This window comes from Paramormyrops kingsleyae, chromosome 17 (assembly GCF_048594095.1).
Source record: "Paramormyrops kingsleyae isolate MSU_618 chromosome 17, PKINGS_0.4, whole genome shotgun sequence".
Classification (NCBI taxonomy): domain Eukaryota; kingdom Metazoa; phylum Chordata; class Actinopteri; order Osteoglossiformes; family Mormyridae; genus Paramormyrops; species Paramormyrops kingsleyae.
Genome location: NC_132813.1, coordinates 1,930,477 through 1,957,687, shown reverse-complemented (window position 1 = coordinate 1,957,687; position 27,211 = coordinate 1,930,477). Strand labels below are relative to the sequence as shown.

General features: G+C 51.9%; 1 protein-coding gene across 1 annotated transcript in view; it reads right to left on the bottom strand.

Annotated features, from left to right (window-relative positions):
- dync2h1 (dynein cytoplasmic 2 heavy chain 1) overlaps window positions 1–27,211 on the bottom strand; it is a 78,283-nt gene that overhangs the window by 25,308 nt on the left and 25,764 nt on the right. The window contains exons 56-77 of the mRNA XM_072701748.1: window positions 26,987–27,124; window positions 25,888–26,001; window positions 25,635–25,795; window positions 25,240–25,363; window positions 25,005–25,126; window positions 24,452–24,538; window positions 23,997–24,123; window positions 21,961–22,102; window positions 21,634–21,743; window positions 21,094–21,114; window positions 20,348–20,446; window positions 20,125–20,248; window positions 18,671–18,834; window positions 18,054–18,173; window positions 17,839–17,973; window positions 16,068–16,211; window positions 15,188–15,277; window positions 8,070–8,135; window positions 7,739–7,789; window positions 7,550–7,627; window positions 6,211–6,342; window positions 5,903–5,975 (exon numbers count right to left, since the gene is read on the bottom strand). Of these exons, the coding sequence (XP_072557849.1) occupies window positions 5,903–5,975; window positions 6,211–6,342; window positions 7,550–7,627; window positions 7,739–7,789; window positions 8,070–8,135; window positions 15,188–15,277; window positions 16,068–16,211; window positions 17,839–17,973; window positions 18,054–18,173; window positions 18,671–18,834; window positions 20,125–20,248; window positions 20,348–20,446; window positions 21,094–21,114; window positions 21,634–21,743; window positions 21,961–22,102; window positions 23,997–24,123; window positions 24,452–24,538; window positions 25,005–25,126; window positions 25,240–25,363; window positions 25,635–25,795; window positions 25,888–26,001; window positions 26,987–27,124 (2,422 nt within the window). The remainder of the gene's footprint in view (window positions 1–5,902; window positions 5,976–6,210; window positions 6,343–7,549; window positions 7,628–7,738; window positions 7,790–8,069; window positions 8,136–15,187; window positions 15,278–16,067; window positions 16,212–17,838; window positions 17,974–18,053; window positions 18,174–18,670; window positions 18,835–20,124; window positions 20,249–20,347; window positions 20,447–21,093; window positions 21,115–21,633; window positions 21,744–21,960; window positions 22,103–23,996; window positions 24,124–24,451; window positions 24,539–25,004; window positions 25,127–25,239; window positions 25,364–25,634; window positions 25,796–25,887; window positions 26,002–26,986; window positions 27,125–27,211) is intronic.

Sequence of the window (27,211 nt, the reverse complement as noted above, 5' to 3'; positions counted from 1 at the left end):
AGCTCGCACTTCTGGGAAGGAAACCATTAACGCTGAATGATATATACAGGTTTTGGAGCAACATATGCTGCCATCCAGACATCATCTTATTTCAGCAAGACAATGCCACACCACCTTCTACACGTTACAATATGGCTGAGTAGCAGAACAATCCGGGTGCTAAACTGGCCTGCACTCCACTGAAGACATTTGGCACATAAAGAAATGAGAAATACCAGAAAGGAGACTTCAAGCTGCTCCAATCTTACATCGGGCAAGAATGGGACAACATTTCACTTTCAAAACTCCAGTAACTGGTCCGCTCACTTCCCAAACGTTTACAGATTGTTGTTAAAAGAAGAGGTGATGCAACACAGTGGTAAACATGCCCCTGGCCCGGAAACGTGTTGCTGGTATCAAATTCAAATTGAACATATGTCTGTACCAAAACAATTAAATTTCTCAGTTTCAATATTTGATATGTTGTCTTTGTTCTATTTTCAATTAAATATGGGTTTACTGTATATAATTTGTAAATCATTGCATTCTGCTTTTATTAACATTTTACACAATGTCCCAACTTCTGTGAAATGGGGTTGCACAAGCTGGACCTTGAAATGCATGAAGCACATAGTTCTGTGACTCCTCAGAGGATGATTTATGCAACCGTCAAATTTCAAGAGAACCGTAAGCAATGTTAAGTATAAATATTGATTTCTCTACCGGCATTGGAGATATCGCTCCCTAATCCTTTTATAATGTATTGACACACAGATAAGAGATTTAATTACAGCATCGACACACCTATTAATGTTAGAATAAGACAATTAACCAATAAAACCCTTAATCTTATTCATCTGATGCCAGCTTCATATTATTGCAGTACATAACTTATTATTTGCAAACAAAGTTGCAGGAAATATGTCTCTAGCCATGTGGACATTAATCCCTCAAAGGGCTTTACAAAGTTTGCTGGTACGTCCTGCAGAAGCCTGGATTGTTACGGACCAGGGAACATGGCCCCAAGAAGGGAGTGTCCAAGCTGATTAAGGTGGCAGGTGCTTGAGAAGCCTCAAGAGTGGTCGACTTTCTCTCATTAACACGTGTATGACGCACGCATGCATGCAAGGCGACACACAAGCTGAAACACATACACGCAACGCAGAAGTAATAAGTGCAATTCCATTTGCAGGGTGAGGGGCCGTCAGTCATCCTTATCGGGGATTTCCATAGCAACGCTAAAGCCATCCGAGGGCATTGCTGGGATCTTACAAAGGCTCTTCACATCAAAGTCACCTACTAAAACAGGCACTTCGCCTTGTTAGGTTCTTGTTGGGGGGGGGGGGGGAGTGCACAGCGATGAGCGTGACGGGAAATCAGACTGAGATCTGGATTATAAAGTGCGGCACGGAACCCTTACGGCACGGAACCCGGTCCAGAGGCATCGTCACTATGCACAAACTGCACTGGGCGCCAGAGCGGCTGATTTCATGTTGCACTTCAGACACTCTGGGAGCTGGTTCAGATATCATTAAACCAGCACTTTCCTTCCGATCAGACTCACTCTAAACCCATTACCGCCGATCCACATCAGTCACAGCTGAGAATTACATCCCGACCAGGTTCTCAGCGTTTCCTGCCCAGGGGTAGCGACCTCTACTCTCAGACACAAGAAGAGCGTGCAGAGCGCCTGTCAAAACAGACTCACAAGATGGACACCCTTCTGTGGGCTGCCTGGGTGGTTGGACCTCTCTGAACTGGCACTGCCTGGCATCCGGGGGGCCCTTTCTTTGACAGGTTGGTATTCAGCCTTCGTTTTTTTGGGCGTGTTACCTGACTGTCTACCTACATGCCATAGACAGAGAACCCAAAATAAGGGGATTATAACAATGTTTCTTATGACAAACCTTGTGCAGTTTGCAGGCGGGTAATGAACAGCCACTGTGGGCTTGTCCTACTTGTTTGGAGGAGGGAAGAGCACTGGATGGCGATTACCACCACAGTGTGATGGTTAGGCATGACTGAAGGTCCACCAAAACACACAGCAAGACCTGAGGCACATCTGTCTGTGTGACTGCTAAAAACAAACCTGTCTGCAAAGGTCAAGAAAGAGAGAGAGAATAACAGAGTGAGAGAATGGGAGAGGGGGAGAATGACGGAATGAGAGAGACATGCAGAGAGAGGGAGACATAGAGACAGACAGAGAGACATGCAGACAGAGAGACATGCAGATAGAGAGACATGCAGACAGAGATGCGAAAACAGTTGCATTTTAATTTAGCACACAGAAGCAGAACAATCACCCTGAGAAACCCAAATGGACCCCTGAGACGGGACACCCACACAGAACCACACGGAGCTCCGAGCAGACAGGCATTCTAATGGAGCCGGTCAGGTGTCGGTTCCATTAAGCAGAAAGCTTTAGAGGTACAAAGTGGCCGAGAATCGCGTGACTCATTAGATAGATGACAATCCCGCTGACAGTGAGATCCATTTCATTAAGACCGATAAATATCACATATCCAGATACCTACTGAACTTGCTGCTTGCTTCACATAATACATGCGGGTATTAATAACATTATGGCTGATTTATGAGGGACTGCTAGTGTGTGTCCAAACTACCATGTCACCCTCTCAATTACCCTGATTATGGACGGGGTGTCAGTACATAGAGCCAACAAGGAGCAAGAGGGGCATGACGGCCTGGAGAGAGAGTGGCCGATGCCCCGCCAAGGGCTGACTTGGCATCGGCATGCGTGCTGGGTCTGCCGTGAGCACAGGAAGCTTACTCCTCTCCAACCAATTCCTGCCACGTTCTCCTTGCTTTTCTCCGAGTAACACCCTCACCCTGCCGTTTGCAGAAATCACACGGCTGCATTGGAGAGGGTCGACCGGAAGGCCACAGGCAGACCCAGGGGGAAAAGCGTGTTTCCTAAACACGTATGTACCATCACCGAGAAACACGCACGCCACATGAAAGGGAACCGCAAGAACATCCGGCAGCTTCCAGGAGAAATTACACTTCATGAATCAATCGGCAGGCTGAATATCCCAGCAGCCACAGCAAGTCCTGAGAGATCAATAGCCAATTACAGAGCGAGCGGCCAGCTGCAGCTGCCGTGATTAAACTGCTCTCTAGGTACATGCATACAGGCAGCTCTGCTTGCAACTGCATGGAGAAGCCATTCAATTATTCATCGTTGGAAGCCATTTTCCATTAGATCGTTGTGTTTGCAATTCCGGGGCCATTTGGACCATCATGCTACATTTGTCCAATCTTGGGACATTAAGCACGGAGGTCCACGGTTTTATTTATCAACATGGTGCATTCTGGGGCTCCATCACTCACACCTCTGGAAAGAGACTCGAATCCCCCAGATTTTCCACCGTTAACATCCCGTATTCTAAAGCATCACAACTGTGATCTTAACTTCACGTATATTTTTATTCACTAAGCGAACAAGTAATCAACGTCATTTCGGTTCGGATTGGGAAGGTCAGGTGGCGCTCATCACCCTGACAACGCATCTGGCATGGCGAGCCGGGCGACCTTGCACGAGACCGGCAGGGGCGTCTGCCCAGCCTCGTAGCGCGGGCAAGGGAGCGGTTTCCATGGTGACTGCATTCCACTGGAAGCGATTCAGACAGCGGTCGTCATGAGTTACCCACTTAACGAATCACTTCGGCTGAGAATTTCAACATGGAGAGTCGTCGGCCAAAGGCAGCCAACTGATGAAGGGCATACACGCATGTTATTAATACGCCGTGCTATCCCCACACCGCAGGTCAGGGAGGGCCTGGTCCAGTGAGAGGACAATCAGGATGAGCTCCCTAGCGGGACCTTGTAGGGCACTGCATTACAGGCCACTAGATCATGCCTGAATGGGTGAGGGGGAGGGGGCTGTTACTGATCTCCTGTGAACATCCAAACAAGTAGCTTTACAACCCAATTAAAACTTTTATGTGGACTAATACCATATATTTCATTCTCATACAAGAGACTGAGCTAATTCTTCTCTAATTAGGAAGTGTCAGTCTTGAATATCAATTCACGGCTTGAAATTCCCTCTACGGGGAAAGAGAAAATATATCTTTTAAAAAAAAGTTTCAATGAGATACAGAGAGAGGAGAAGTTTATTACACAAGCAACTTTAAAATACTCTTTCATTCATCAGGCCACAGAGGCTAAAGTTCTCTGCAACGCAGATGACCACCTTGTGGGACATAAAATACAAGGAAGAACCTTTTAATCAGTATCGGTCCAATGACCAATTACAGCCGGTGACCCGATGACCAGTTACATAATGAACTTACGTAGTGATAAACAGTCACAGCTGGTCTCCCATTGTCCATTTACAGCTTAGCAAGCGGGGGCCGGCTGGAGAGCCGCTGGCCAGCCAAGGTTCGGCTTCGGTCACATAAGCATCAGCCTGTGAGCTGGCAGGAACCTTACATTCTAAGCTCAAATATTTACTACAGCACACAGTCCCGAGTCCAGCTTCAAAGCCATCTGCTGAACATGGCCCTTAACACCGGAAGCAAATGTCGCCATGACGATGAAAGACAGACAAGTCAGAATCAGGGAGATTGTCATGCTGGGGACGAGATTCCCAAAGATGCCCTGGAGGAGAGACCAGGTGTTTTCACGACACCCCTGCTGCCAAAACGGGACACGACAAAAGTGCCAATACGGTACAGACAGCGACCGGCCATGATGGAAACCCCGACCGCACGGAGGCCCACAGACCTGCGCCAGTCCGGGCACTGCGACGCTAAACGAAAGGCCCGGGTGCCCCGACCGCACGGAGGCCCACAGACCTGCGCCAGTCCGGGCACTGCGACGCTAAACGAAAGGCCCGGGTGCCCCGACCGCACGGAGGCCCACAGACCTGCGCCGGTCCGGGCACTGCGACGCTAAACGAAAGGCCCGGGTGCCCCGACTGCACGGAGGCCCTCAGAACTGCGCCGGGTCGGGCACTGCAACGCTAAACGAAAGGCCCGGGTGCCCCGACCGCATTGTTCAAAGCTGACAGGGGCTCCTCTGCTACGCTAATAGTCCAATTAAGAGTAATGAGCAGCGATTCATCATGGCTACATACTTTGGATGCTATTTCTGTCGCTACATTAATCATAACGCTGTATTTGTGCGGGACTTCGCTCGGACTCCAGAGTGGGCGGCGGCATGTGGATCCGGCACTGATAAAAAGCTGAACAGCAGCCGATCGAACAGGGGACCAGACAGGAGAGTGCCGCCATTTAATCTCTGCTATAATGGGCTGTGAATCATGTAAGCAATGCCGTCAAATTAAAAATCAACTTTACATCCTTGTCATTCCACGCAGCTATAAGTCTGTTATCCCGCGAGATAAGAATCTGCAAGGTGGACACAGACCCGGCAGGAAAGCATTCAAACCTCATATCAGAATGACCCTGTGCTCCATCAAATAACGATGATGGGGGCACGACAGGAACACACCACACACACAGGGACACACGCAGAGCCGGGACTTGACCTCAGAGTGGAGCTGCAGGGTGGGGATCTGATCGATAACGCGCCGTGTGATTGGGGTGGATCAGCACACATACCAGCAGTCAGTGACCTGCAGCGTCCGGACCGTGGCTGCCGATCCTACTGTAGGGCATGGATGAATTTGGGAAGTAACTGGTTGACTGGAAACCATATTAAAAAGCTGCGATTGTCCGAATGGTCTGGTCGTCCTGGTCACTAACAGCTGGTCAGTAACGCTGCCAGGACTGACGGCAATTATAACTGCTAAGGTCACTAAAGGTCACATATAAACCTGTGGAACATGACGAGTAACGACTAATCTTCCTTACACAGGATTAACCCGAGTGCCGGGTGGGTGCTGGAACAGGAAGGGGCGGGGCTTACGGGGCAGAGGTCATGGCCAGTAACTCACCCAGAGCCTGCGAGGCAAACAGGCCCATTGCGCTCTGCAGCCGGTCCGGCCGGAGGGCCTGCACCACCAGGAGCTGTAGACGGCAGGAAGTGAGGGAAGACAGGAACGCAAAGAACAACAGTGGGCAAACCATTGCTAAACACCAGGCACCCCATACTCATACACTGCCTCCGATTGGCTGCCTGACGAAAAGAGGGAGGTCCTCTGTGACACGTTGGTAAAAGAAATTCACAGACGTCAGCTTTATACTTTCATGCAGTGATTCTGTGTGTGTGTGTGTGTGTGTGTGTTGCGTGGGGGCGTCTCACCTGCTGAAAAGGAGTGATCTTCTTGCCGATGGAAGGAGGAAAATCCTGCTCACAGCAAGAGCTGCGGGAGAAGGTGAGCCAGAGGTCTGCGTTGCTCAGGCACAGCATCTGGTGGAGGCCCGGGAACGTGCTCTGGGTGGGGGAGGGACCAACAGCAGACAGCATTATCATCACAGGCCAGGGACTATCAGGCACATGGGGGGTTGGCCCCATCTCCACTGCTCTGTGTTGCTTTACTCCTCTCGTTTGGGGGAGTTACCCCTGAATGTTAGTTAATGTGGACTCTTCTGAGTGAGGTAGTAAGCCAGTCAAGTGGTCACGCAGTGAGGGAGTGAGCCAGTCAAGTGGTCACGCAGTGAGGGAGTGAGCCAGTCAAGTGGTCACGCAGTGAGGGAGTGAGCCAGTCAAGTGGTCACGCAGTGAGGGAGTGAGCCAGTCAAGTGGTCACGCAGTGAGGGAGTGAGCCAGTCAAGTGGTCACGCAGTGAGGGAGTGAGCCAGTCGGGTGGTCACACAGTGAGGGAGTGAGCCAGTCGGGTGGTCACGCAGTGAGGGAGTGAGCCAGTCTGGTGGTCACGCAGTGAGGGAGTGAGCCAGTCAAGTGGCCACGCAGTGAGGGAGTGAGTCAGTCGGGTGGTCACACAGTGAGGGAGTGAGCCAGTCGGGTGGTCATGCAGTGAGGGAGTGAGCCAGTCAAGTGGTCACGCAGTGAGGGAGTGAGTCAGTCAAGTGGTCACGCAGTGAGGGAGTGAGCCAGTCAAGTGGTCACGCAGTGAGGGAGTGAGCCAGTCAAGTGGTCACGCAGTGAGGGAGTGAGCCAGTCAAGTGGTCACGCAGTGAGGGAGTGAGCCAGTCGGGTGGTCACGCAGTGAGGGAGTGAGCCAGTCGAGTGGTCACGCAGTGAGGGAGTGAGCCAGTCGGGTGGTCAGGCGATGGGGCAATGAATCAAATAGCAAGTGAGGCAGTGAGCAGGTGAAGTGCTGAGGCAGTAAGCAGGTGAGGCAGTGAGCCATTCAAGCAGTGAGGCAGTGAGCCAGTCAGGCAGTGAGGCAGTGAAGCAGGGAGCCAGTCAGGCAGTAAGCAGCTGTGGCAGTTAGGTGGTGAGGCAGTGAGGGACTCCATTTTCTCAGAGACTGTGCAGAATAGCCATGGGTCAGAAGCTGTGAATTTCATCCAGGCTCACGATGGAAAAAAAGTCCATCTTGGGAGCTGAAGCGGAGCCGCGCTTATGGAAAAATCCCTGCGGAGAACGCTGAATAAACTCTACATGGAAGACAGACCCGGCTGCTCCACCGTGCAAACAGGAGGTGGGAGAGCATCCCAGCAGCAGCGGGACGTACCCTGAGGAGCGCGGCGGCGGCATGCCGCTCCTCATTGATCCAGGATGGGACACGCTCTCTTTCGGACGCCTGCGAGTCCTGTGGGATGGACACGGAAAGCTGAGCACGTCTCTGTCCTACATGCTACACGTTAAAAATGAATCACCACAGCCCAGCACACTACCCAGAATGCCCTGGGGGAGCACGTACCCCCTTCCTGAGTGCGTCTCCAACGATCAACCCAGTGAAGGTGTCCCATTCCTGTGGCAGACAGACAGAAGCATCAGTGACCCAGCAGCTGTGGGGCCGCTATGGTCTGAGCGGCAGCAAGGTGCAGTGTGAGGTTTCGGAGGGTGGAAACCATGTCGAATGCTGTCAGGCGTGCTGACGGACACCAGCGTTAACACGGGGCGGTGGAACACCTCAGTAATCCCAACACACCCTCTGAATGTCCGGGAGGGAAATGCCCACGGCCAATTATCCTCCTGTACTGTGAGAAAGGCTTCAGCGGACAGACGGGGAGCCATGCCTGCCTACTCACGCTCTCCTGGAGGAGCTCCGGACGCATCCCTCGGATGAAGTGCAGGGCGAACACGAGCCGGTCAGCCTGTGGGGAGAGGGGACAGAGTCAGGGAGGAGGGCACTATACCATCCAACCTGATGGGGGTCAGGGGTCAACTACTGAGTGATCGTCTTGACGAGGGGCCTCACCCCTGGGGGGCACCGGTCTGTCCAGCCACAGATGTAAGTCATGTCTTAATCCCAGTAAACCACCCACCCTGTGGCCCAGAACTATGCCCCTCAGCTCACAATCACAAAACCTCTTTCAGTGGTGCACCTAATCAGACCCTCAGTCTGGACGGGGACACAAACGTGGGGCAGTGAACGCAGTGTGCAGCACAGCACCACCAGAGGCTGCCTCCTCCCCCCCCCCCCCACCACCACCACAAACCCCCGCTGGCACTCAGAGAGGAAACAGACGGGGGATTTGGCCTTGGGAGATAAGACACAATAGCAACTAATCAAGATCCCTATCTGTCCTCCCAGAGGCCGTATCTGCTCTGCTTGACTGTAAATGCAGGAGTGGGACACAGCCGGCTCACAGTCACTCTCGCTTCCTGCAGAAAACACTGACGGGGGGGTGGGGGTGGGGGGCGTTCATCGGGCTGACTGCCCGCATTTTCCTGAGGGCGTCCCACCTGCGTGATACACAGTCCTCTGTCCCAAACAGCTAAAACATGCAGAGAATGAAGATGAAAACCAAAAGTTCTAACAAACTGCAGCCAGTCCAGCTTCCCCCACACAAATCAGAAACGAAATTCCTAAAATCTAAAACACTCACCAAAATAATTCAGCACAGGCTTAAAGGACTTTGACACAAACCCCCAACAACTGAAGTGTTGCAGGGTAGGGTTAGGCAAGACCTCAAACTGGGCTCGACAGTGACTGGTAAGATTCAGGTACGCAGTCCAGACCACAGGGCGACACTGACACCGATTACCTGCAGGGGGCATCACTGAGCAAGAAAGGCAAGGTAAGAGCAAATCAAAATGCACCAATGGCCAGTTGAACCTTTATTACTGTACAGCACAGGGACTCTGCTGGCTCATCAATAATGCAAATGCAATGCAGCTGAGGCGGGAAAACCGCAGGGAAAGGAGGTGTTATGACAGCAGAGAGCTCGGGAACAGGGAGACGGGTTCAGTCCTGCCACCACATCTTCACATCCCAAACACATTTCACTGATTGGAAAGAGGCACAATGTCAGGCAAATTACTAATTATCTCTGCTGGTTGCCGACAGCAACTTGCTGTAAGTCATGATGGTCTGTCCCTCAAACCCTCAGACACCGAGGCACTTGACGGACAGACCAAAGAAAACCAGCCCTCCTTTGATGAACAATGGTCTCCCCCAGCGGGGAGCCTTTGGTTGGGGGATTAAAACGCCATGTGTCACTGCCACTAGGGGGAGCCAGTGTGTGGTAGGAAGGCCACATCACACACATGGCCGGCAGGTACATCAGGTAAAACGTAAATACCATCACCGATGCATGTTTCCTTACACACCTGGAGAAGCACCTTTATCTAAAGCCAACAGAGTTCTGACCTGGTAACACACTGCAAAACACCAGAGACCCCGGGGGGGGGGCATGAAAAAGACAGGAATAATGTGAACGATGCAGGATGCAGGTCAAATGAGCACATAGTGATGAAGCCACTGGGGCGAGGGGGGGGCGGAGAGACACAGTTTGATGTGCCAGGGAAGCTACATGCCCCCCCCCCCCCCGCCACTCCCCCAAAATGCAGGAAGGCCCAGCAGCATCCTGCACAAGTCCCAGGCCTGATTACTCACAACAAGATGGGCCACAATTAGGCCGTGTACTGTCTGCCTGCGGAGAAATCCACCCGGGATCAAGCTGAAAATGGGTCCTAACCTTTGTTTCAGTTCGACAAATTCCTGGGGACGGGTTACAAAAGCACTGTTTATGTGGAACATACAGGGCGAGGAAGAGGAGCGAATCCCGGTGGAAAATGCTGGAACGCATATTAGGATTCCGCTGCCATAAGAGGGAGACACTGGAGAACAGGAAGTGTAGTGAAAACGGACTGAGTGGGACGGGGACCCAGCAGACAGGACCAGGCATATTAATCAGGCAGCGAGGCGGACAGTCCAGGACAGCAGACGAGGTCGCAGGGGGCCAAACGGAGGCGGGGAGGAAGGGACGAGGTGTCCTGATAGAGAGCGTTAGAGGACAGGTCAGATCAGGGAGGGGGCACAGGTACACTAACAGAGAACAGACAAGCCTGAGGCTCCCTCCAGGAAGAAGAGCGTCAGTAAAAACAGCAGCAGCAAAAGTGGCCAACATCTCCATCAGCAAGTCGGAGGCAGCTCTTAGTGAGAGATCAGCGTCACGCCCCGGGGGGAGATGGGCGTGTAAAAGCAGCCGCGGGACAAGGGACCACAAAGGGACCACAAAGGGACCACCCAGCATCGCAGGTCTCAAGGTTCAGGGTCTATCTCTCGCTCTTCCCTCTCCCCTCCTTCGACAGCAGCCTGACGGCATGATCATCTGCATCCTGGGAGGAGAGTGAAAGCATCTGGCCGCCTTTCACACAGAGCGGTTAGGCGAGGCACGAGGAGGCCGGCAACCACCCATGAATCATTCATGGCCCCGACGCCCCCCTCCCGCCTGCCGCTAGCCGCTCACGGGGACAAAGGGACACTCCTGAATGGTGCTTTTCAGAGAGTGACCTTTTTTGAATCCCCCCCCCCCCGGCAACCTCAAGCAAGCCACTTCACCAGAAAAGAACGGCACGCTTCCTTAGAATGGCATTTTATAAACACTGCCCTTTATCCCCATTTAGATTATTCCAGGGAAATGTTTCTATGCAACAGAACCAGCAAGCGCAAGCCCAACAGCACCATTTACACATCAGCTTGTGTTCCGGAATGTTCCGGCACCGGCCTGATAAAAGGTACTATATGATGAGTAATGCTGATGTCATCCCAGTTAGCTCGTGCTGTCGATCTGGCCCAGAGAGCAGAACCCAGGGCCCCCTTGGCACCGGCTGCACAGCTGAAAGCATTTTAGCATGAGGGTGTCACAGGCTGCACGGGTGCGTAGACGTGCATTATGGGCGCATTAAACCAGAATTTACGATGATCTGCCGTAGGGATACAGAAGCTGCCAGCATCTTCCACTGGCTGCTGGGGGCGGGGCTGTCCCAGGGAATGCTGGGTAATGACACGGTGCAACAGGTGAAGAACTGGCTAACACTGAATACACAAGGCTGGATAACATCCTCCATTGAGGCCAGTATCTTGGTACTCGGGGAGAACAGATGCAAAATTTCTTCCAGGCCTTTTATCTACTTACCTGGTCCAACAGCATGGTACAACCTCCAGAGACCAACAAGGTTGTGGCCATTTAACAGGGACAGCTGTGGCTCTCCCCCTCTCCCACTATCAATGACTGGCTGCGGACGGCAAACCCCACCCAACGTAGGGCCACTGGTGGATGATAAAGCGCCATTTCTCGATTATGGCAAGTCCTCCCACAAACGCGGCAAACGAAAGTCCATGATGACAAGTGGAGGTCGACTTCCTCTCAAATCATGTCAAGAGAAGTCCCGGGGTCTGAGCCAGTGCCGCCGATTTATTCATAGCGCCCCCTACAGCTCATTTCATTGTGAGCTTCATTTTTAAAATGAACCAGGTCTCTGTGTGAAGGGCGAGCATGTCTGTCAGTAAGCAGCTCGCCCAGAGCCGAGACCTGCCTCCATCAGGACTCAGAGGTCAGCTATTTTAAGCTGTTACTAATTTGAAAGACAAAAAACCCACTCATTTGAATGGATGAAAACCCCCCAAAACGCATGAAAGCATCCAGACTGAGTCACAGGTCCCACCAGCGAGCCTGCAAATCCCACCGCAGCTTTAGCACCCGCCATCCGGTGAGCCCCCCCCCGAGGCCCTCGGTGTCACCGGAACAGCAGAATCACCCTGAGCAGTGTGGATGTGTCCCCGTCCTGTCCCTCCCCCACACCCCTTAATGTCAGCCAGATACCATCTCCATCAACTAGGTGGAACTGTAGCAGATGTCCTCCGCGTGACGCTGAGGGGGGGGCATGGTGACACCAAGGGGACACAGGGTGGGGCGGGGGACTGTGGTTCTGCTCACCCCAGCACACCAGAAAATGTGGGGACTGCGCAAACACAATGACTGTCTCTATCCTGTCTAACATATCACACCATCTAATTCGCTATCATTGTAGAATTATACTTCATACTAGCACACGCGCGATAAACTAACACAGTAATAAAATTAATCAAAATACTTACGCTGAGCATCCATGCCCCAATAACCCAAGCTACAGAAGTTACATAAAAGAGAGCTGAAGGAAACCGGGGGCGACCGTTGCCATGGCAGCGGCCCAGTGGCCCGACACAGCACACCCTGCTCCCCATGCCGGGACGTTTCAGTGTGAAGAGATGGGGGGGCGGGGGTCAGACAGCGGGTTGATTGATGCAGGATTGGCTTCTCAGAGAACCACGTCTGCACAGGAAAGCAGCCCTGATCCCAGACGAGCGCAGGGCGGTTCTGCGGTCTAACCCACGGGCCTTTCTGTTAAAGGGGGCCCTTCGGTGCTGCACCCACTGCCCCGCTAGCTTCCATCTCAGCCTGTGTCAGTCCGCCGTGGGCCGGGACGAAGCGAGATGTCGAGGCCAGCAGCTCCACCACACCGCAGGGCCTGCCAGCGCGTCCCCATGCAGACTCCGCCTGGCTGATGATCGGCAAGCGGCACCAGCACACAGAGGCGGCCCATGTGATGTCGCACGGGCGTGTACACGTGCCACGCAGACACGCACAAGCCCCAATATCACCGCACCACAGCAAAACATACAACTGTCTCTCAAATATTTATTGTCATTAAGATGAAGTTTTAGGTGGATCATACTGAGAGATGTACATGCACACACTCACACAAACGTGCGCAAACACTCATTAAAGTCCAGAGAGATTTGCACAGGACCCAATTAGTCCTCACAAAAGTGCTTGCCCTCCACGGCTCTGGTTATGGCTGGCTTCCAGGGCCCGTGTCCCTCCGCAGGAGAGGAGTCTCGTCCCGCCATATCTCGTCACAGGAGAATTTCCCCTCCGAAATCTGAATATTTCTGCATGTGGGTCTGTCAGTACGTTTACATGCATATTAAGAAACTTGAATGATTGTGTAAGTCTGACTAAAACCAGACTTTTAAAGTACATGTAAACATGTTAGCCCGACTGAAATCGTACTAAATTGAATTTCTAAAGTCGGACTAAGACACCGAGATAAGGCAACTGGGAGTCGATTTACTCCAGGATGTATATAAACACGTTAAATCGGACTGACACTGGCTATCCGGTACACAGAAGCAGCATGGAGCACAGCAGAGGTCACATTGTTGCTTTGGCACCATACAGCAGCGTCGTCTGCCTTCGGATAACACCACAGCCCACAGGAAATAGCGTGCATCTCGTTTGTAAAAGACAACGTACAGCATGTACGAAATATACAGTGCAGAAGGGGCTGCCCAAAGCACCTCTCAACTAGAGCGCTTTTCCAACGCAGCAAGTAGCAACGCTTTGAAGGTACCAAAAGTATAGTACTTCAAGGTGTTGGTTTTCCACTGGCATAAAAACTGGTACCGGTGCCCAATGACATCACAATGCGAGGCAGGTATTTTGTACGGAATTCGAAAAAAGGTAGTGTATTATAGGGCTGGACAAGGTGCAATATTGATACCAACTTCGTATGTTATTCACATCCAATTCTTACATCGCTAGTCAGTTAGATTAAGATCAGGGTTTTTCTTACCTTCAATTTAGCACAGATATTATAGCACAGGGAGTTTAGGTTATAGGGAAAAAAACTTAAAATTTTAATGATTATTCCATTTCAAGATTATCTAGTATACGTTTAAAAATCAATGTAAATTTTACCTCCGCTGCTTTTGCATGAGCGCTGCATGCGTTCTTCCAGACAATCATAATCATTTTTATCCTTAATTGCTGTTTAAATTACTCCTAGACGGGTTACTGGGAAATATTTATTACAACAAAATCACATTGCAATATTTGAAAAATTTCCAATAGCTTGCTGTCATAGTATATTATACAAAATACTCTATTTCCATGCTGTCCGGATCTTGTTGTATCTGTTCTTCCGACCAGATCGCAATTAAAGCTTGTGTCACTTCATTTGTCCACGGCGGGTACATCATTATGCAAAGAGTTTATGAAAGCCAATTATTTAACCCGAACCGTACAAAACAAAAAGCGTCAAAGTGCAATTTACTGATGCCCCTGTTAGGAAAACGAAACAGAGACCAACGTGTCATGACGTCGTTGATCTTTTCCCTCCCTGTTGTCCGGGTTTCAGGACAAACCGACTGGCAGGTGAAAAATTCAAGACAATTTCAAAAATGACAGGGGGGGTCAGAGAGCGCTCCATTTGCAGCACATAGGGAACCCCCCCAACGCGCCTCACCTGAAAAACATTTCAGTCATGAGGCCTTTCAGCCCCCCCCCATTCCTGTAACAGAATGCCTGGGCCACCCATCACCAACATAATTAATTCAACAGCTAACGCCGCAAAGCAGGGACTCATAAACCCAAAAAGCACAGGCAATAAAAACACTAAAGGCTAAGCTAAAAGGAGCTCAGCAGGGCCAGAACATGGCACTCTGCAAATGAACCTGTCAGGTGGTAAAACGAGGCCATCAAAATACAGCCGAAGATCCGCTCTGTTCAGAGGCGCCAAGATCAATCTGGGATCCCGCTTCCAGTCACCAAGACACACGTACGGCTATTAAATTAAAGTTATTAGACTTAAAAGCAAAACTGCAGCCCCAGCGCCTGTGTCCTAATTGCAATTAGTGCATAATGAAATGGCTAAAACAGCAGGTAAGGGGAATTACTATTGAATTACTTCACTGAAGCAATTACGAGTAGGCGGCAGGGAGAACAGCTCAGCCGAGTGGGCGGGCATCGTTATTGGTTGTCATGTGTGAGGTAATCCCTGGGGAGGAGTCGGGAGAGGGGCTACTGACCAACCATCCTGCCATATAAATCAGTACTGGAGACAGTGTGTGTGGGGGGGGGGGGGGGGATGCGTTTACCTTGAAGAGGGAGCGGCAGACATACTCGTACACCATGCTCTTCAAGCGCACGGCCAGGGAGGAGATCCGGGCCTCCGTACTTTCTGACTCCTATGGGGAAGGGGGGGGGGGTGATATGTCAGCCAAATCTGAACATCGCCCCCATTACTCTGCCAGCCGCTCTGACTCGCTGCGCTGTCCACTGCCAGTGATGGATTACTGTGCCAGTGGCGCGGGAACCTGACTCCGCTGCACTCGTACTCTGCACTTAATGCCTGTAAACTAAAGCATGTGCTGAAGGCCGACCTCACTTAGAGTGCGGCTAATTACAGCCAGCAATTAGAAAGAGGCAGAGCTCAGACGCAGATCTCAACAGGGCAATCAGCTTTGCCACTCACCTTTCTATTAGCGACTGCTTTTAGAGACGAGCTTGGGGGGGGGTTATCAAGGAAGCCGATGGAAGAGTAATAAACCAAAGTGAAAAAGAGATGGGGGGACCCCCCCCCCCGAAGCATGGCACTGCGCCAAACAGTGATATAGGACAAAGACGGCCCACTTCCCCATATGCCTGCATAAAGGGGATCGGCAGGGGAGGTGAATCACTGTCCCAGCAACCCCAAGGGCAGGGGGCAGGTGGGGGGGGGGGGGGGGGGTGATGGGCATGGGGGCAGGATCTGCAGGGGAGGTTACATTGTAATGAAGAGCACTAAAGCAAAAGGGTCTGCAGAAAGCGACCCCCCCCCGATAAAGAAGATTGGGGGAGGCTGTGACAAGGAGGCTCAGCTACAGGAAGCTGGGGCCAGTCCCCTCTGCCACAGTCACTCTGCAGCTGACCCCCAAAACTAAACAGAGGCGGGCAGATTGCAGGGGCTCAGGGGCCCCGAGGGGCCCGGCGCTTTACCTTCTTGCTCTGCAAGGCTCGCTGGAAGATCCTGAGGAAGGCGGCCAGGCTGAAGCGGTACATGTTATTAATTTTGGAGAGGTCGGTTATGACGAAGTACATCGTGCTGGCGAGCTCCGCTAATGGGAGATAGGCATCTCGTTCCTGCGAGGGGGGAGGGAGATGGGAGGGGTGGGGGAGAGAAAGCAGAGCGTGGGCCAATCAGGACTGATGTCACAGTGCCCCCTTGAGGAGAAAAATTGTCACTGCTATCCTGAAGATGAAGAAATGACTGACGACATCGAATCAAGCAGGCAATCTATTTCCTGACCTTAAATTAATTGCCATCGCAGAGCAGGTGAATATTTGATAATATCCAAAAACACACAAGGCTGTTACTGTTGCTTGCATATTCATAAACTATTTATGCAGCTGTGAAATGCGTGTGATGGGGTGACCGGGCCACAGGCTCCGCCCCAACCTGGCCTGTCTGCGGGCCGTCAATGTACGCAGGAACAATCTGCATCCAAAACGGTGTTACTCAAATAACAAGACATCTCTGTTTTCAGAGCTCATAGGACCACAATCCCTCACATATACGTTACCAGGCACTTTGTTCCTGCCTCACGCTGAATTGAAACGTGTTTCTTTTCTTTTATTGAATTCTTTTTACTTAATGCATCACGTTTGTGAACTTGTGAGCCTAGCGTACAAGGCGGGCCGCTCGGACCCCAGAACAGAGCACGGCCACAGAAAGGCCTGTTGGCCGCTGCTGGTTTCCCAGGATGCACTGCAGCTCAGAGCGGAGTCCGGGGCCTGGAAGCTGGCTGGAGAATCGCAAAGCTAAACCACAGTCCTGATGGCATTTCAACGAACTCTCTCCGAAAGTAAAATTCACTAAAGTGGCAAACATGTGCGGCTAGAAGTTTGAAACGGCTCTTGTGAAAAGTTTCTTCAGTTACTTAATGACAGCATGACTGTCTCACTCTGAGAAGTGCGACACTCGAAGATTAACTGCCACTTATTTCCGCAGAGGTTCCTCAAGAGCGAAGAGCCCGAACTGAAACTGAGGGGGCGTAGGGGAGGGCCGTCACCCCACCAGGGCAGCCCCAGCTGCTGCCACGGCTCAGAAGCTCGGCCCTTTCATGTGGCTTGGCGCAGTGCAGTGCTGCAGCCTGCGGGTTCGCCCTGAGATGGCAGTGCAGTGCTGCATCGGGGGCAGACATGAAAGAGAGGAGCTGACATCGAGGAGAAGCGCGACCGCAAGACGCTCGCAGGCACTGAGCAGGAAACGAGGGCCTGGGACCCAGCCGTTTATCACCCTTCAACAGGAATACACACAGGCTTCTCAAGGCGGTACTCTACTCTCTAGGGAATGGATTTACCATGCGACACTCTGGCTCATTAAGCGTGTGCTGCGTCTCGAACCCGAGAAGCAGGACATCACACTCGCCCTGCCAGTCACCCCCTCCAGAGCTGGGGGCCTGCATCACTGTCCATCACAGCCTCCCCACTTTAATCGGTAGGTCATGACATTCAACTTTAGTTATGTTTTATTAAATGACAACTTTATCCAACGCTTCGGACTGGAGGCTTTTAAGTGAGTTTCAGTGCCTCTTAAGATCTGTTCTTAACTGGCACTCTGTCACCAAAACCCCTCAAAGAAATGAAGGTGCTCTCCAAGGAACAAAGCCCTGCGTTTGACTGGTTATCTAAGGAGTCTGTGGTGGGGGTGCTGTGGTGGGGGCGCTGTGGCGGTGACGGCTCAGTCAGGTGACCCCCCCGCCCTCACCTGATCCAGTGAGACCTGCAGTCGGTGGGATTCAGCCAGTGCCTCCTGGATCAGAGCGCTGCTGGACTTGGTCTGGTTCAGAGACTCGATGAGCTCCTTGTTCTCCAAGATGTTGCCCTGTGCTGTGGCCAGAGTCTGGGGGGGGGGGACAGGGAGATGGGAGGGAAGTCGCTTATGTAGCACCACACCATACAGAGACCACGGCAACTCCGTACCCCTAGCAGGGACTCCTCCAGCGTGGCCAGCTGGATCTTCTTGTCCTCCTCCTGCTGCAGGAGCCTGGTCTTCTCTGTCTCCAAGTCTGGCTTCTCCTGCTGAATGGTCAGTGCCAGCAGCTGGGGGGGTGACCCATGATGATATCAGACACACGGCAGGCTGCTATTGGGTATCGTCTCATCAGAAATACATGTACAGTAGTGGTGCGCAGCTCATTGGGGTAGAATGCTGTAGATCTTGTGATCAGAAGGTTGTTGGTTTAAATCCCAAGATTGATAGAGTCATTTTGCCCCTGATTAAGGTCTTCAACCCCCCCCCTTGTCCCTGCTACTTGATAAAAGTGTCTGTTAAATACATAAAATGTAAAAAAATACACATAAAAAATGCCCTTAAAAGACTTTTAGAAAGTTCCTTGAGGGACGAAGGGACCCAGCGCCCCCCTGCGCCATTCGCACATGGAGAGCACCCTCTGGGGGGGGGGGCTGTATGCCAGTATTTCCCTCAATCCCTAAAGCTGCTGCTTTATGGCTCTTATCTTTATACTGATAAAAGATGTTTTGTTTTGATGATTCTGCAGCCCTGAGTCCCCCCCCCCCCCACCCCCTTGGGCCCCTACCTGTCCCCGGAGGCCAGCGCGGGTGCTTGTGAAGTTGACCTCGGTCACCACAGAGGCGGCGTCCGGGGGAATGAGGGGACTGGGATTGCGAGTGACCAGAAACAGGCGGAATTCCTCATTGTAATCGACGACTTTGTCCCCAATCTGGACCACGCAGCGAGGGCCTGGATGGGGTGACATGGCAACGGGTCAGGATCACGGCACCACACCACAGCAGAAGCACCCCCACCCTATTTATGGTGACCGGGATCATTCTCCGTTAGTACCATGCCTACTCGCAGAAAAGACCGATCACAGGGAGCTCCCACTTCCGGAACGATCTCACTGGGTCTGCCCCAAAGGCTGATGGGAACTGCGCTTCACAGAGCAAGCTGGGCACAAACAGTGTGTTGAGCGTTCGGCCCCTGACGCTGTCCGGCCCCTGACGCTGTCCGGCCCCTGACGCTGTCCGGCCCCTGACGCTGTCCGGCCCCTGACGCTGTTCATTTTACTTGTTAATGCGCTGGTGCTGCGTGGGTGAAACATGCTGACCAAGGGAGCAGGCAGCACGGATGCTGATGTCAGACCGCCATCTAGGGAAGGGTTGGGGGTGCTGCAATGCAGCAATCACTAAGCCCCGCCTCCTCCATCTCCCACTTCTCTCCCTCCACTCCCCCCCCCCCCCCCCCCATTTTCCCCTTTTCTTTTCACTCCACATTCTGGGTATGAGCCCATTTTGCTTCTTCCACTGATGCATTTACAGTGTGTGCAGAAGCATGCAGGACTCACCGTGACACACGTGTGGCGTGTTCATTAGCGGCGTGTGTGGGAGCATGCAGGCATCGGTGTGACACACGTGTGGCGTGTTCATTAGCGGCGTGTGTGGGAGTATGCAGGCATCGGTGTGACACACGTGTGGCGTGTTCATTAGCGGCGTGTGTGGGAGCATGCCGGCATCGGTGTGACACACGTGTGGCGTGTTCATTAGCGGCGTGTGTGGGAGCATGCAGGCATCGGTGTGACACACGTGTGGCGTGTTCATTAGCGGCGTGTGTGGGAGTATGCAGGCATCGGTGTGACACGGGTGGTGTGTTCATTAAGAAAACACAATGAAAGCTGGCATCATTTGCATAATGGAGAAGGCCTTCCTGACAGACTTCCTGTGGCGGTTATCAGCCGACACGTACAGCTGCAGACGGAGATAAACCCTCAGGCCAGAGAGAGCGAGCAAGCGAGAGAGACAAAGAGACGGAACGAGAGACGGAGAGAGAAAGGCACAACAGCAAGTCAAAATAAAAGTCTGTGCAGTTGCCGTGCAATCAGGTGCACTTGCCTGCAGCTGATATAGTGTGTCAGTGTCAAACGCCATCCAGCGTGTCATACTAACGATTCCTCGAGGCCCCAAAGCTCACAGCACGTCTGCAGGACCCCAGGTGGGGAGGGGGGAGGCGGCAGGAGGAAAAGGGGGGGCCCACCCTGAGCGATGAGGTCGCGTCTCAGAAGCGGGTACAGCACTGGCTCCACTCCGTCCACCTCCTGGATGATCAGCGTCTTCCCGAAACGCACTGCCAGTTCCAGGGACGTCATGAAGTTGGAGTCCTGGCATGGGGGAGGAATGCGGAGAGGGGGGTGTGAAGATAACAGAGCCCCAGGAGCGCGGCTCGACAGCGGGGGGGGGCTGGAGGGCAGAGCCCCTACCTGCTGGCTTATCACCTCCAAGCGGGACTCCTTCAGGTGAGCCTGCAGCCACCCGGTGGCCCGGGATGACGGGTCCACAAGGAAGGGACAGGCGCAGCTCTGAGGGCAGGAGGACCTACAGTCAGTCACCCGCCTGCAGCCGCCAAGACGCTGAGCTGGAGCCAGAGAGCATCAGAGACCCACACGCATCCCATACATTTGCGAGGTGCTGTAAAGGCAGACTGACAGGTGTCTGACAGGCCAGGGACTCCCTTGGCAACTACCTTAATGTGGCTTGTACAGACTGCCAGTCTGCTGACCATGACATTTTGAAGGACATGAAAACTAAGAGCTCGCCAGTAAAGCCAATAGGAATTCCATAAGGAGGTAAGAGGGTCTCCGGCCAGCAATGACACAAACGTGCATTTCAAACATGGCCGTCACACACGGATGGGACATTTGTCTTTGGCCACAGCGATTCTCAGCAAACCAGCGGCGTCACCAGAACCAAAGGGCAGGAGTCTGACAAAACCAGTTTTGGTGACAAAACTGGAATAGGTACTAACCTTAAACTACAGTTCCACTGTAACACATGATTAGATCCCAAACCACACAGACAGTGTGCAGCTGGACAGGAGTGCACTGCTCAGCTTATAGCCACTGAGAGATCGATTCAGAGTAAGAGGCAGAAAGAAAGGGGGCATGGGGGGGGGGGGGGGCTCACACTGCAGGGCGAGCAGGGCCTGTGGGGGGGTGGAATCTCTTACCCTTAACTTCAGGTCATTGATCTAGTGCAGCAGTGTCATGATGGGGGGAGAAGACATGGAGAGACGAAAGGTGATTAATGGAGACTGTGGAAGAGACACTGACATCACGACGTTATGGAGGGAAGCCTGCAGTCAGGCCTAACCCCAACCCTGCATTCACACCTCAGCACACATTCAGCCAGCGGAACAGCAACAATATCCTTCTGCTACCTGAGGCTTCAGACTGAATTCATGAATCTGAAACTCACAGAAATGGGGATTAAAAAAATAAATTAAAAATCGTCATTCTAAAATCAGCCACAAATGTGAATGTACACATTGGCCAGCCAACGCTTCACCTCACAGCCAAGCCAGGCACAAAGGCACATGCGTAAGTGAGCAGGACAATGAGCGATGAAAACGTCCAATGGGAGTACAGTGGGCATGGCCAACCGCCAGACAGCCGTACCTCACAGAGCATCTGCTGCACTAACCGTCCCAATGAAGGAGACCCATCACCCTGCCTCACTAATCATCACGCAGTGCCCAGGCCCAGCCCACCTGCAGGATGACAAGTGCGTTCTCCATGGACAGGTCATCTGAGGGCAGACCCTCGCTCTTCCAGATCAGCTGCTCGCTCTCCGAACACAGAAAGTGCCTCAGATCAAACCCTAAAAGGGGGGGAGGGGTTGTTCATGACAACGGTGAGAGATTATGAGGAGGAAAACACCTTAAGTGAGTCACACCCACCGAGCTGCGGAAAAGGTCACCTTCCGAAAGAAGAGCCTGACACAGCAATACCGCCCTCCCTCACTCGCTCGCACCCCCCCCCACTGGCAGCTCGTTAAGGATAATTAAGTTGCAGTGCAGTCAGATCTGGCACATTACTTTGAAGGCCTGACGCCTCGATCCACTCGTCCAGGCTGGCCTTGCGGAAGTCTTCAGGAGCGGCGGGAAGGTACGTGATGAACGCTGCGGCCAACTGGGCCCTTCGCGGCAGGCTGCCCAGCTCGTCCGTTATCTCCGCCACCTGGCAGGACGTGAGAGTGTGCGCACACGCACACGCACGCGCACACGCACACACGTTTACTTAGGCATACAGGCAGTGCTCACTCGCCAGAACCTCACACACAAACAACCAGAGAGTTTTTACTCACACGCTTGTCACGCTTTATCACTGCAGCACACTTTTAATACTGTGTAACATTAATTGCTTTTAAGTCTCTGCAAACACACACACACACACACACACACACACACACACAGCTAACTCTGCTGCTCTCTCTGGCCCATCCTTGTACCCACCGGGAGTCCAGCGGCAGACGTGGAGCTGGATTAGAGGGCTAAGAATTAACTGACACTTTAAATGAAGATATAACATAATATTCAGCATAAAGAATGTATCTCCCTGTGGGCTGGACCTTGGGTTAAACCACTTAAAAGGTATTATACCTTGAACAGCCTCCACCCTGACCAGCATAAGTGTTGTGAAGATGGATGAATGGAGGTATTAATGGATGGATGGATGGACACTCTGCACATCCTTCAGTCAAAAAGGCAATACATTTATCACGTGGGAAGGGTGATCCAGAGTGATGACATATTACAATTATCCCACAAAAGTGCCGTGCTTCGGGGTGATGCATGAAGCTCCCTCCGCACCACGTGGAGCTCATTATTCCTGACCAGTGTGTGATTCAGCAGCACAGCCACAGCCTGATATATCGCTCAGCCGGGCCTAAAGGGCCTCCTGGTTTTGGCACCGGCTGGCAAGGCGCCAGGCCAACGGCATCTGCAGCACTGGGAACAAAACAGCCAGCGCCTGCCCCACCATGCCAGCAGTATGGGCCATCATGCAAACACTTAACACCAGCCAGGGCTACAGCGTGATGTTTCAGTACTCAGGTTAGGTACCTGAAGGACCGAAGGCCAGGCTGTTAGACCCTGAACTGCGAATTACGGTCATAATTACACAGGCACAGTCCATGGATTCTTACCTTTATGGGGAGTCTACATTCATTTCTATTTGAAAAACGCTAATCCCAACAATGACGACCTTAACCCCCACCCAGCCCTAACCTTAACCATAAGTAACCAAACAGAAATGCAAGACCTTACTCTGGTATTTTTTAGTTTTTTTGATTGCAGTGACAGATTTTTATAACATTGAGATTATCCTTGTGGGGGCCAAAAAGAAATGTCCCCACAAGGTAAAAAGTTACAGGTTGATCACAAATTCTCCACAATCACTATTATATGTTTCAAAATCAGTGTAAAGTTTACCTGCTACTTTTGCATGAGCTCTGCATGCGTTCAAGACAATCATAATCATCCCTGTTATTTAAATCACTCCTAGACGGGTCGGTGAAAAATTTATGTTGAATTCCTTTTTGGTTTTATAAATAGCCCAATATTTATTACAGCAAAATCACATGGCAATATTTGAAAAATTTCCATAGTTCCATAATTTGTCATAGTATATTAATACAAAATACTTCATTTCCATGCTGTCCGGATCTTCTTGTATCTGTTCTTCCGACGAGATCGCAATTAAAGCTTGTGTCACTTCATTTGTCTACAAACCCGTTATTATTAATGTTATTATTTTACGGCTGTGGCATAATAGGTCAACTGGAAAAAGCCCGATACTAACAAGCTGAAAGGAGCCATATCACCACCTACTGCAGCGGAGTCAGACTTCGCTCAATAAATCGTTTCCCCTCATATGCATGAATACTGGGACAAGGACAGTAGTCCCATTAAATGGCGTAGTCAAGCTATAACTGTAGTACGACTTAGCTGTGCGCTGTGCATGTAATAACACACAGACACACACAGAGACAGACACACAGACAGACAGACACACAGACAGACAGACACAAACACACAGACAGACAGACAGACAGACAGACAGACACACACACCTGGGCGTTCCAGCGAGTGTTCTCACTGTCCAGCTGGTAGACGAGCTTCTCTGCAGCCCCGATGGTCTCCTGAGCCTGGCTGACCTCTGTCTCCAGTTTGGCTGCCTCTGCAGTGCGACCCTGGAACCTGGGGGAGACAGGGGGGGTCAAACACTCAAGCAGGCTCTCACCCGCTGGGGACAGACTGGGCCTCTGGACAGACAGGACAGTTTTTCATTTAAGGGCTTTCTTTGTTTTTATTAATACCATGGGCTACCCTCTCTCACATCTGACAGTTAGTGAGACAAATGCCGAACACGTCGCTGACGGGGGGGGGCATACCGACGCTGTCACTGAAAGGCTCTCGGTACTGCAGCAGCACCAGGCTGAGTGTCTGTGTGTGTGTCTGTGTGTGTGTCTGTGTGTGTGTGTGTGTGTCTGTGTGTGTGTGTCTATGTGTGTCTCAAAACACGAACCTCCCCTTCAGCTCATTGACTTTCTTGCCCACAGAACTCAGCTGATCCTCCAGTTTGTTCTTCCTGCCCTCAGTCTTCCTCAGGTTTCTGGAAAAGAGTCAAAGCGGGCAGACATGAGCCTAGCATGGAAATTTCAGCATTTTGTCGCAGCAGCATGCAGGAAAGGAGTAACCGCGGAGCCATGGACAATCAGGCCTGGACGAACACATGGCACACCATAAGAAAGAAAGGGGCATAGATATACAACTAGATGACGGATGAATAGATGGACAGGCTGAAGGCCAAAAATGCACAGATGCATCATGGGAGCAGATATTTGAATGCATATACTATTCATGGCCAAATGAAGCCACAGGAACCATTTTCTGTATTTTCTGACCCCACTAGATGGTACTAGATGGTTTACTGGGGTATGCCTTTTATGAACAGAGAGCACCATCTAGTGGGGTCAGAAAATACAGCAGATGGTTCATAAAGCTTCATTTGGTCGTAACTAGTATCTACATAGGAATGATGCTTCTGGCTGGACAGAAACGCCATAGAGGACACTTACTCCAGGAGACCGGCCTGCTCCTTCTCCAGCGGCTGGATGCGCTCTAGGACACGGGAGTACTGCACGTTTGCCTTTACCCAGGCGGCGAGGGGGGCGGCGGCCGCACTGGCACGTTTCGCATTCTGCCGACAGTGCATTACGCAGTTAGCACGTCCACCGTTAGCATGCATGGCATGGCGAGCCCAGTAGGGGGCAATACAAGGAAAAAACAGGAGGAGCGGGTTCTCTGCTTTACCTTGGGATCGAATGAGGCTTTGTTGCGGTGCAGCAGCTCCTCGACGCTCTCGCGGATCTCGTGCGTTATGTTCCGAGCATCAAATGTAGCGATATCCTCCCTCACGCCCCTCTTAGCCAGGAAACTGTGTGGAAAAAATGCGCTTTTAGCAACAGATGAATTCCCAAAGTTATTGGAATAAAAATCACTGCCGATGATTGTAAGCAAACAGTAACAAATAGTTCTGTTTATTAAACATTTAAGCCAGAGACTGCTGAGTTTGCTCAATGTGAAACTATTTATAAACAGGGAAACAGCAAAGCGCTAAGGCTGTTATAATCCTAAGTACAGTGAAGCGGGGCTCTTGGTTCATGCTGCGTAACAGGACTTATTCCGATTGGCTGCCTGTGCCTCACCTCTTCATGCTCACCCACGAGGTGTCAAAAATACCCATGAGCCTCAGCACTCCCTCGAGGATGTCGCGGATGATGTCAGGAGGCATGCGCAGCGACCGAATCTCCGACAGCGCCTCAGGCTTAATGTTGCCTACGGCTTGCTTGGCCTCGTCCACCAGGGGCTGGAATTCGGGCGACACGGGGAGCAGCTCTGTCAGCAGGGGCACCCACTACGTGCAGCGATGGGTTGCAAGCAACAGCAGGCCGGCCCTACCTGCACCTCCTTCAACTCCTCGTCGATCTTCCTCTTCCTCTCCTCGATCTTTGCTGCCTCATCAGCTATCTTCACTTTGATCTTCTCCATCTCACTCTTCTGGTCGCTGGCGTTCTGTCACAAATGGCCCCAAACGCACATGTTTACTAAATTCCCGCGTTGGGTCCTATACGCTCCCACCTCCACGTGCTGGCAGACGTCTGGCCACTTCTCCGTCCCAGAATGTGAGTGTTCTGGGCCTCGTTTAAACGCCGTCCCTGTGCCACTGCAGCTTCTGGCAGTGTGGGGGGGTGGGGGGCAGCCTGCCACAATCATTGGGAGGAGGGATGGGGGGCTGTCATAAATTAAACCCCATTTCTGCTGGAGCTGGTCCCATGCTGACAGGGACGCGATTGGAAGCAGCCTGGCTTGGCCGGCACAAAGCCCACGTCCGTCACCCACTAATAGGAACATTTATCTTTCAGGTGTACAAAGAAACTCACACAATAAGCGAAAACTAATGTGAGACCTAAAGCTGAGAGCAGGATGGCCTGAACACGAGAAAAAGTACACACTATTACGATTTTCTTGGTAAGATTTGGCCTTCACACTGCGGGGCTGAGAGTTTGGGGGTTAGTGCCTCTGATCAGATGGTCACTAGTTCAACACCCATGGTTGGCAGAGTAATTTCACCACTAGGTACCTGAGCGAGGCCCTTAACCCAATTGTTCCAGAACCTTCTCAAAATCTACTTCGCTTTGGGTAAAAGCATCTGCTGTATAAATAAAAATGTTAATGGGAGGAGGGGCTTAGCGAGTGCAGGTAGAAGCAGATGTCCTCCTAATGAGGTAAGATATACGAGGCAGGATTTAATGAGCTGTTAGATGCGCTCAAAGGGGCTGACAGAGGGCGGCAGGACTGGATCACTCAGGGGTCACACAGCATTGTCGGCTCTGGTGACACATACAGGCCAAATGTCACGTTTGGACGACGTTATCTGTTACTAATTGGTTTTAAACACTTAAAAGTAGTTGGATTCCCTGGTTACATGTGTGTCTGTGTCACATGGCTACTCTTATGCGAGTTGCCCTGGTTGCCCCCTGGTGGCCAGGCTGAGCACCTGCATGGAGGCGGTGATCTCCTGCAGTGCAGAGTCCGCCTCGGCCTGCTTGGTCCTCAGGAGGGTGCTCTGTTCGGCTGCCTTCCCCTTAAGCTCGTCCACAAGGGTCTTTGCCTCGTTCAATTTTGACACGCCGGCCTGCATATCAAAGAGGGGGGGTCACGGGGGGAGAGGGGACTTTCGGAGTGGTGGCAGGAGGTCGGCTGGATTTCATTTGCACTCAGT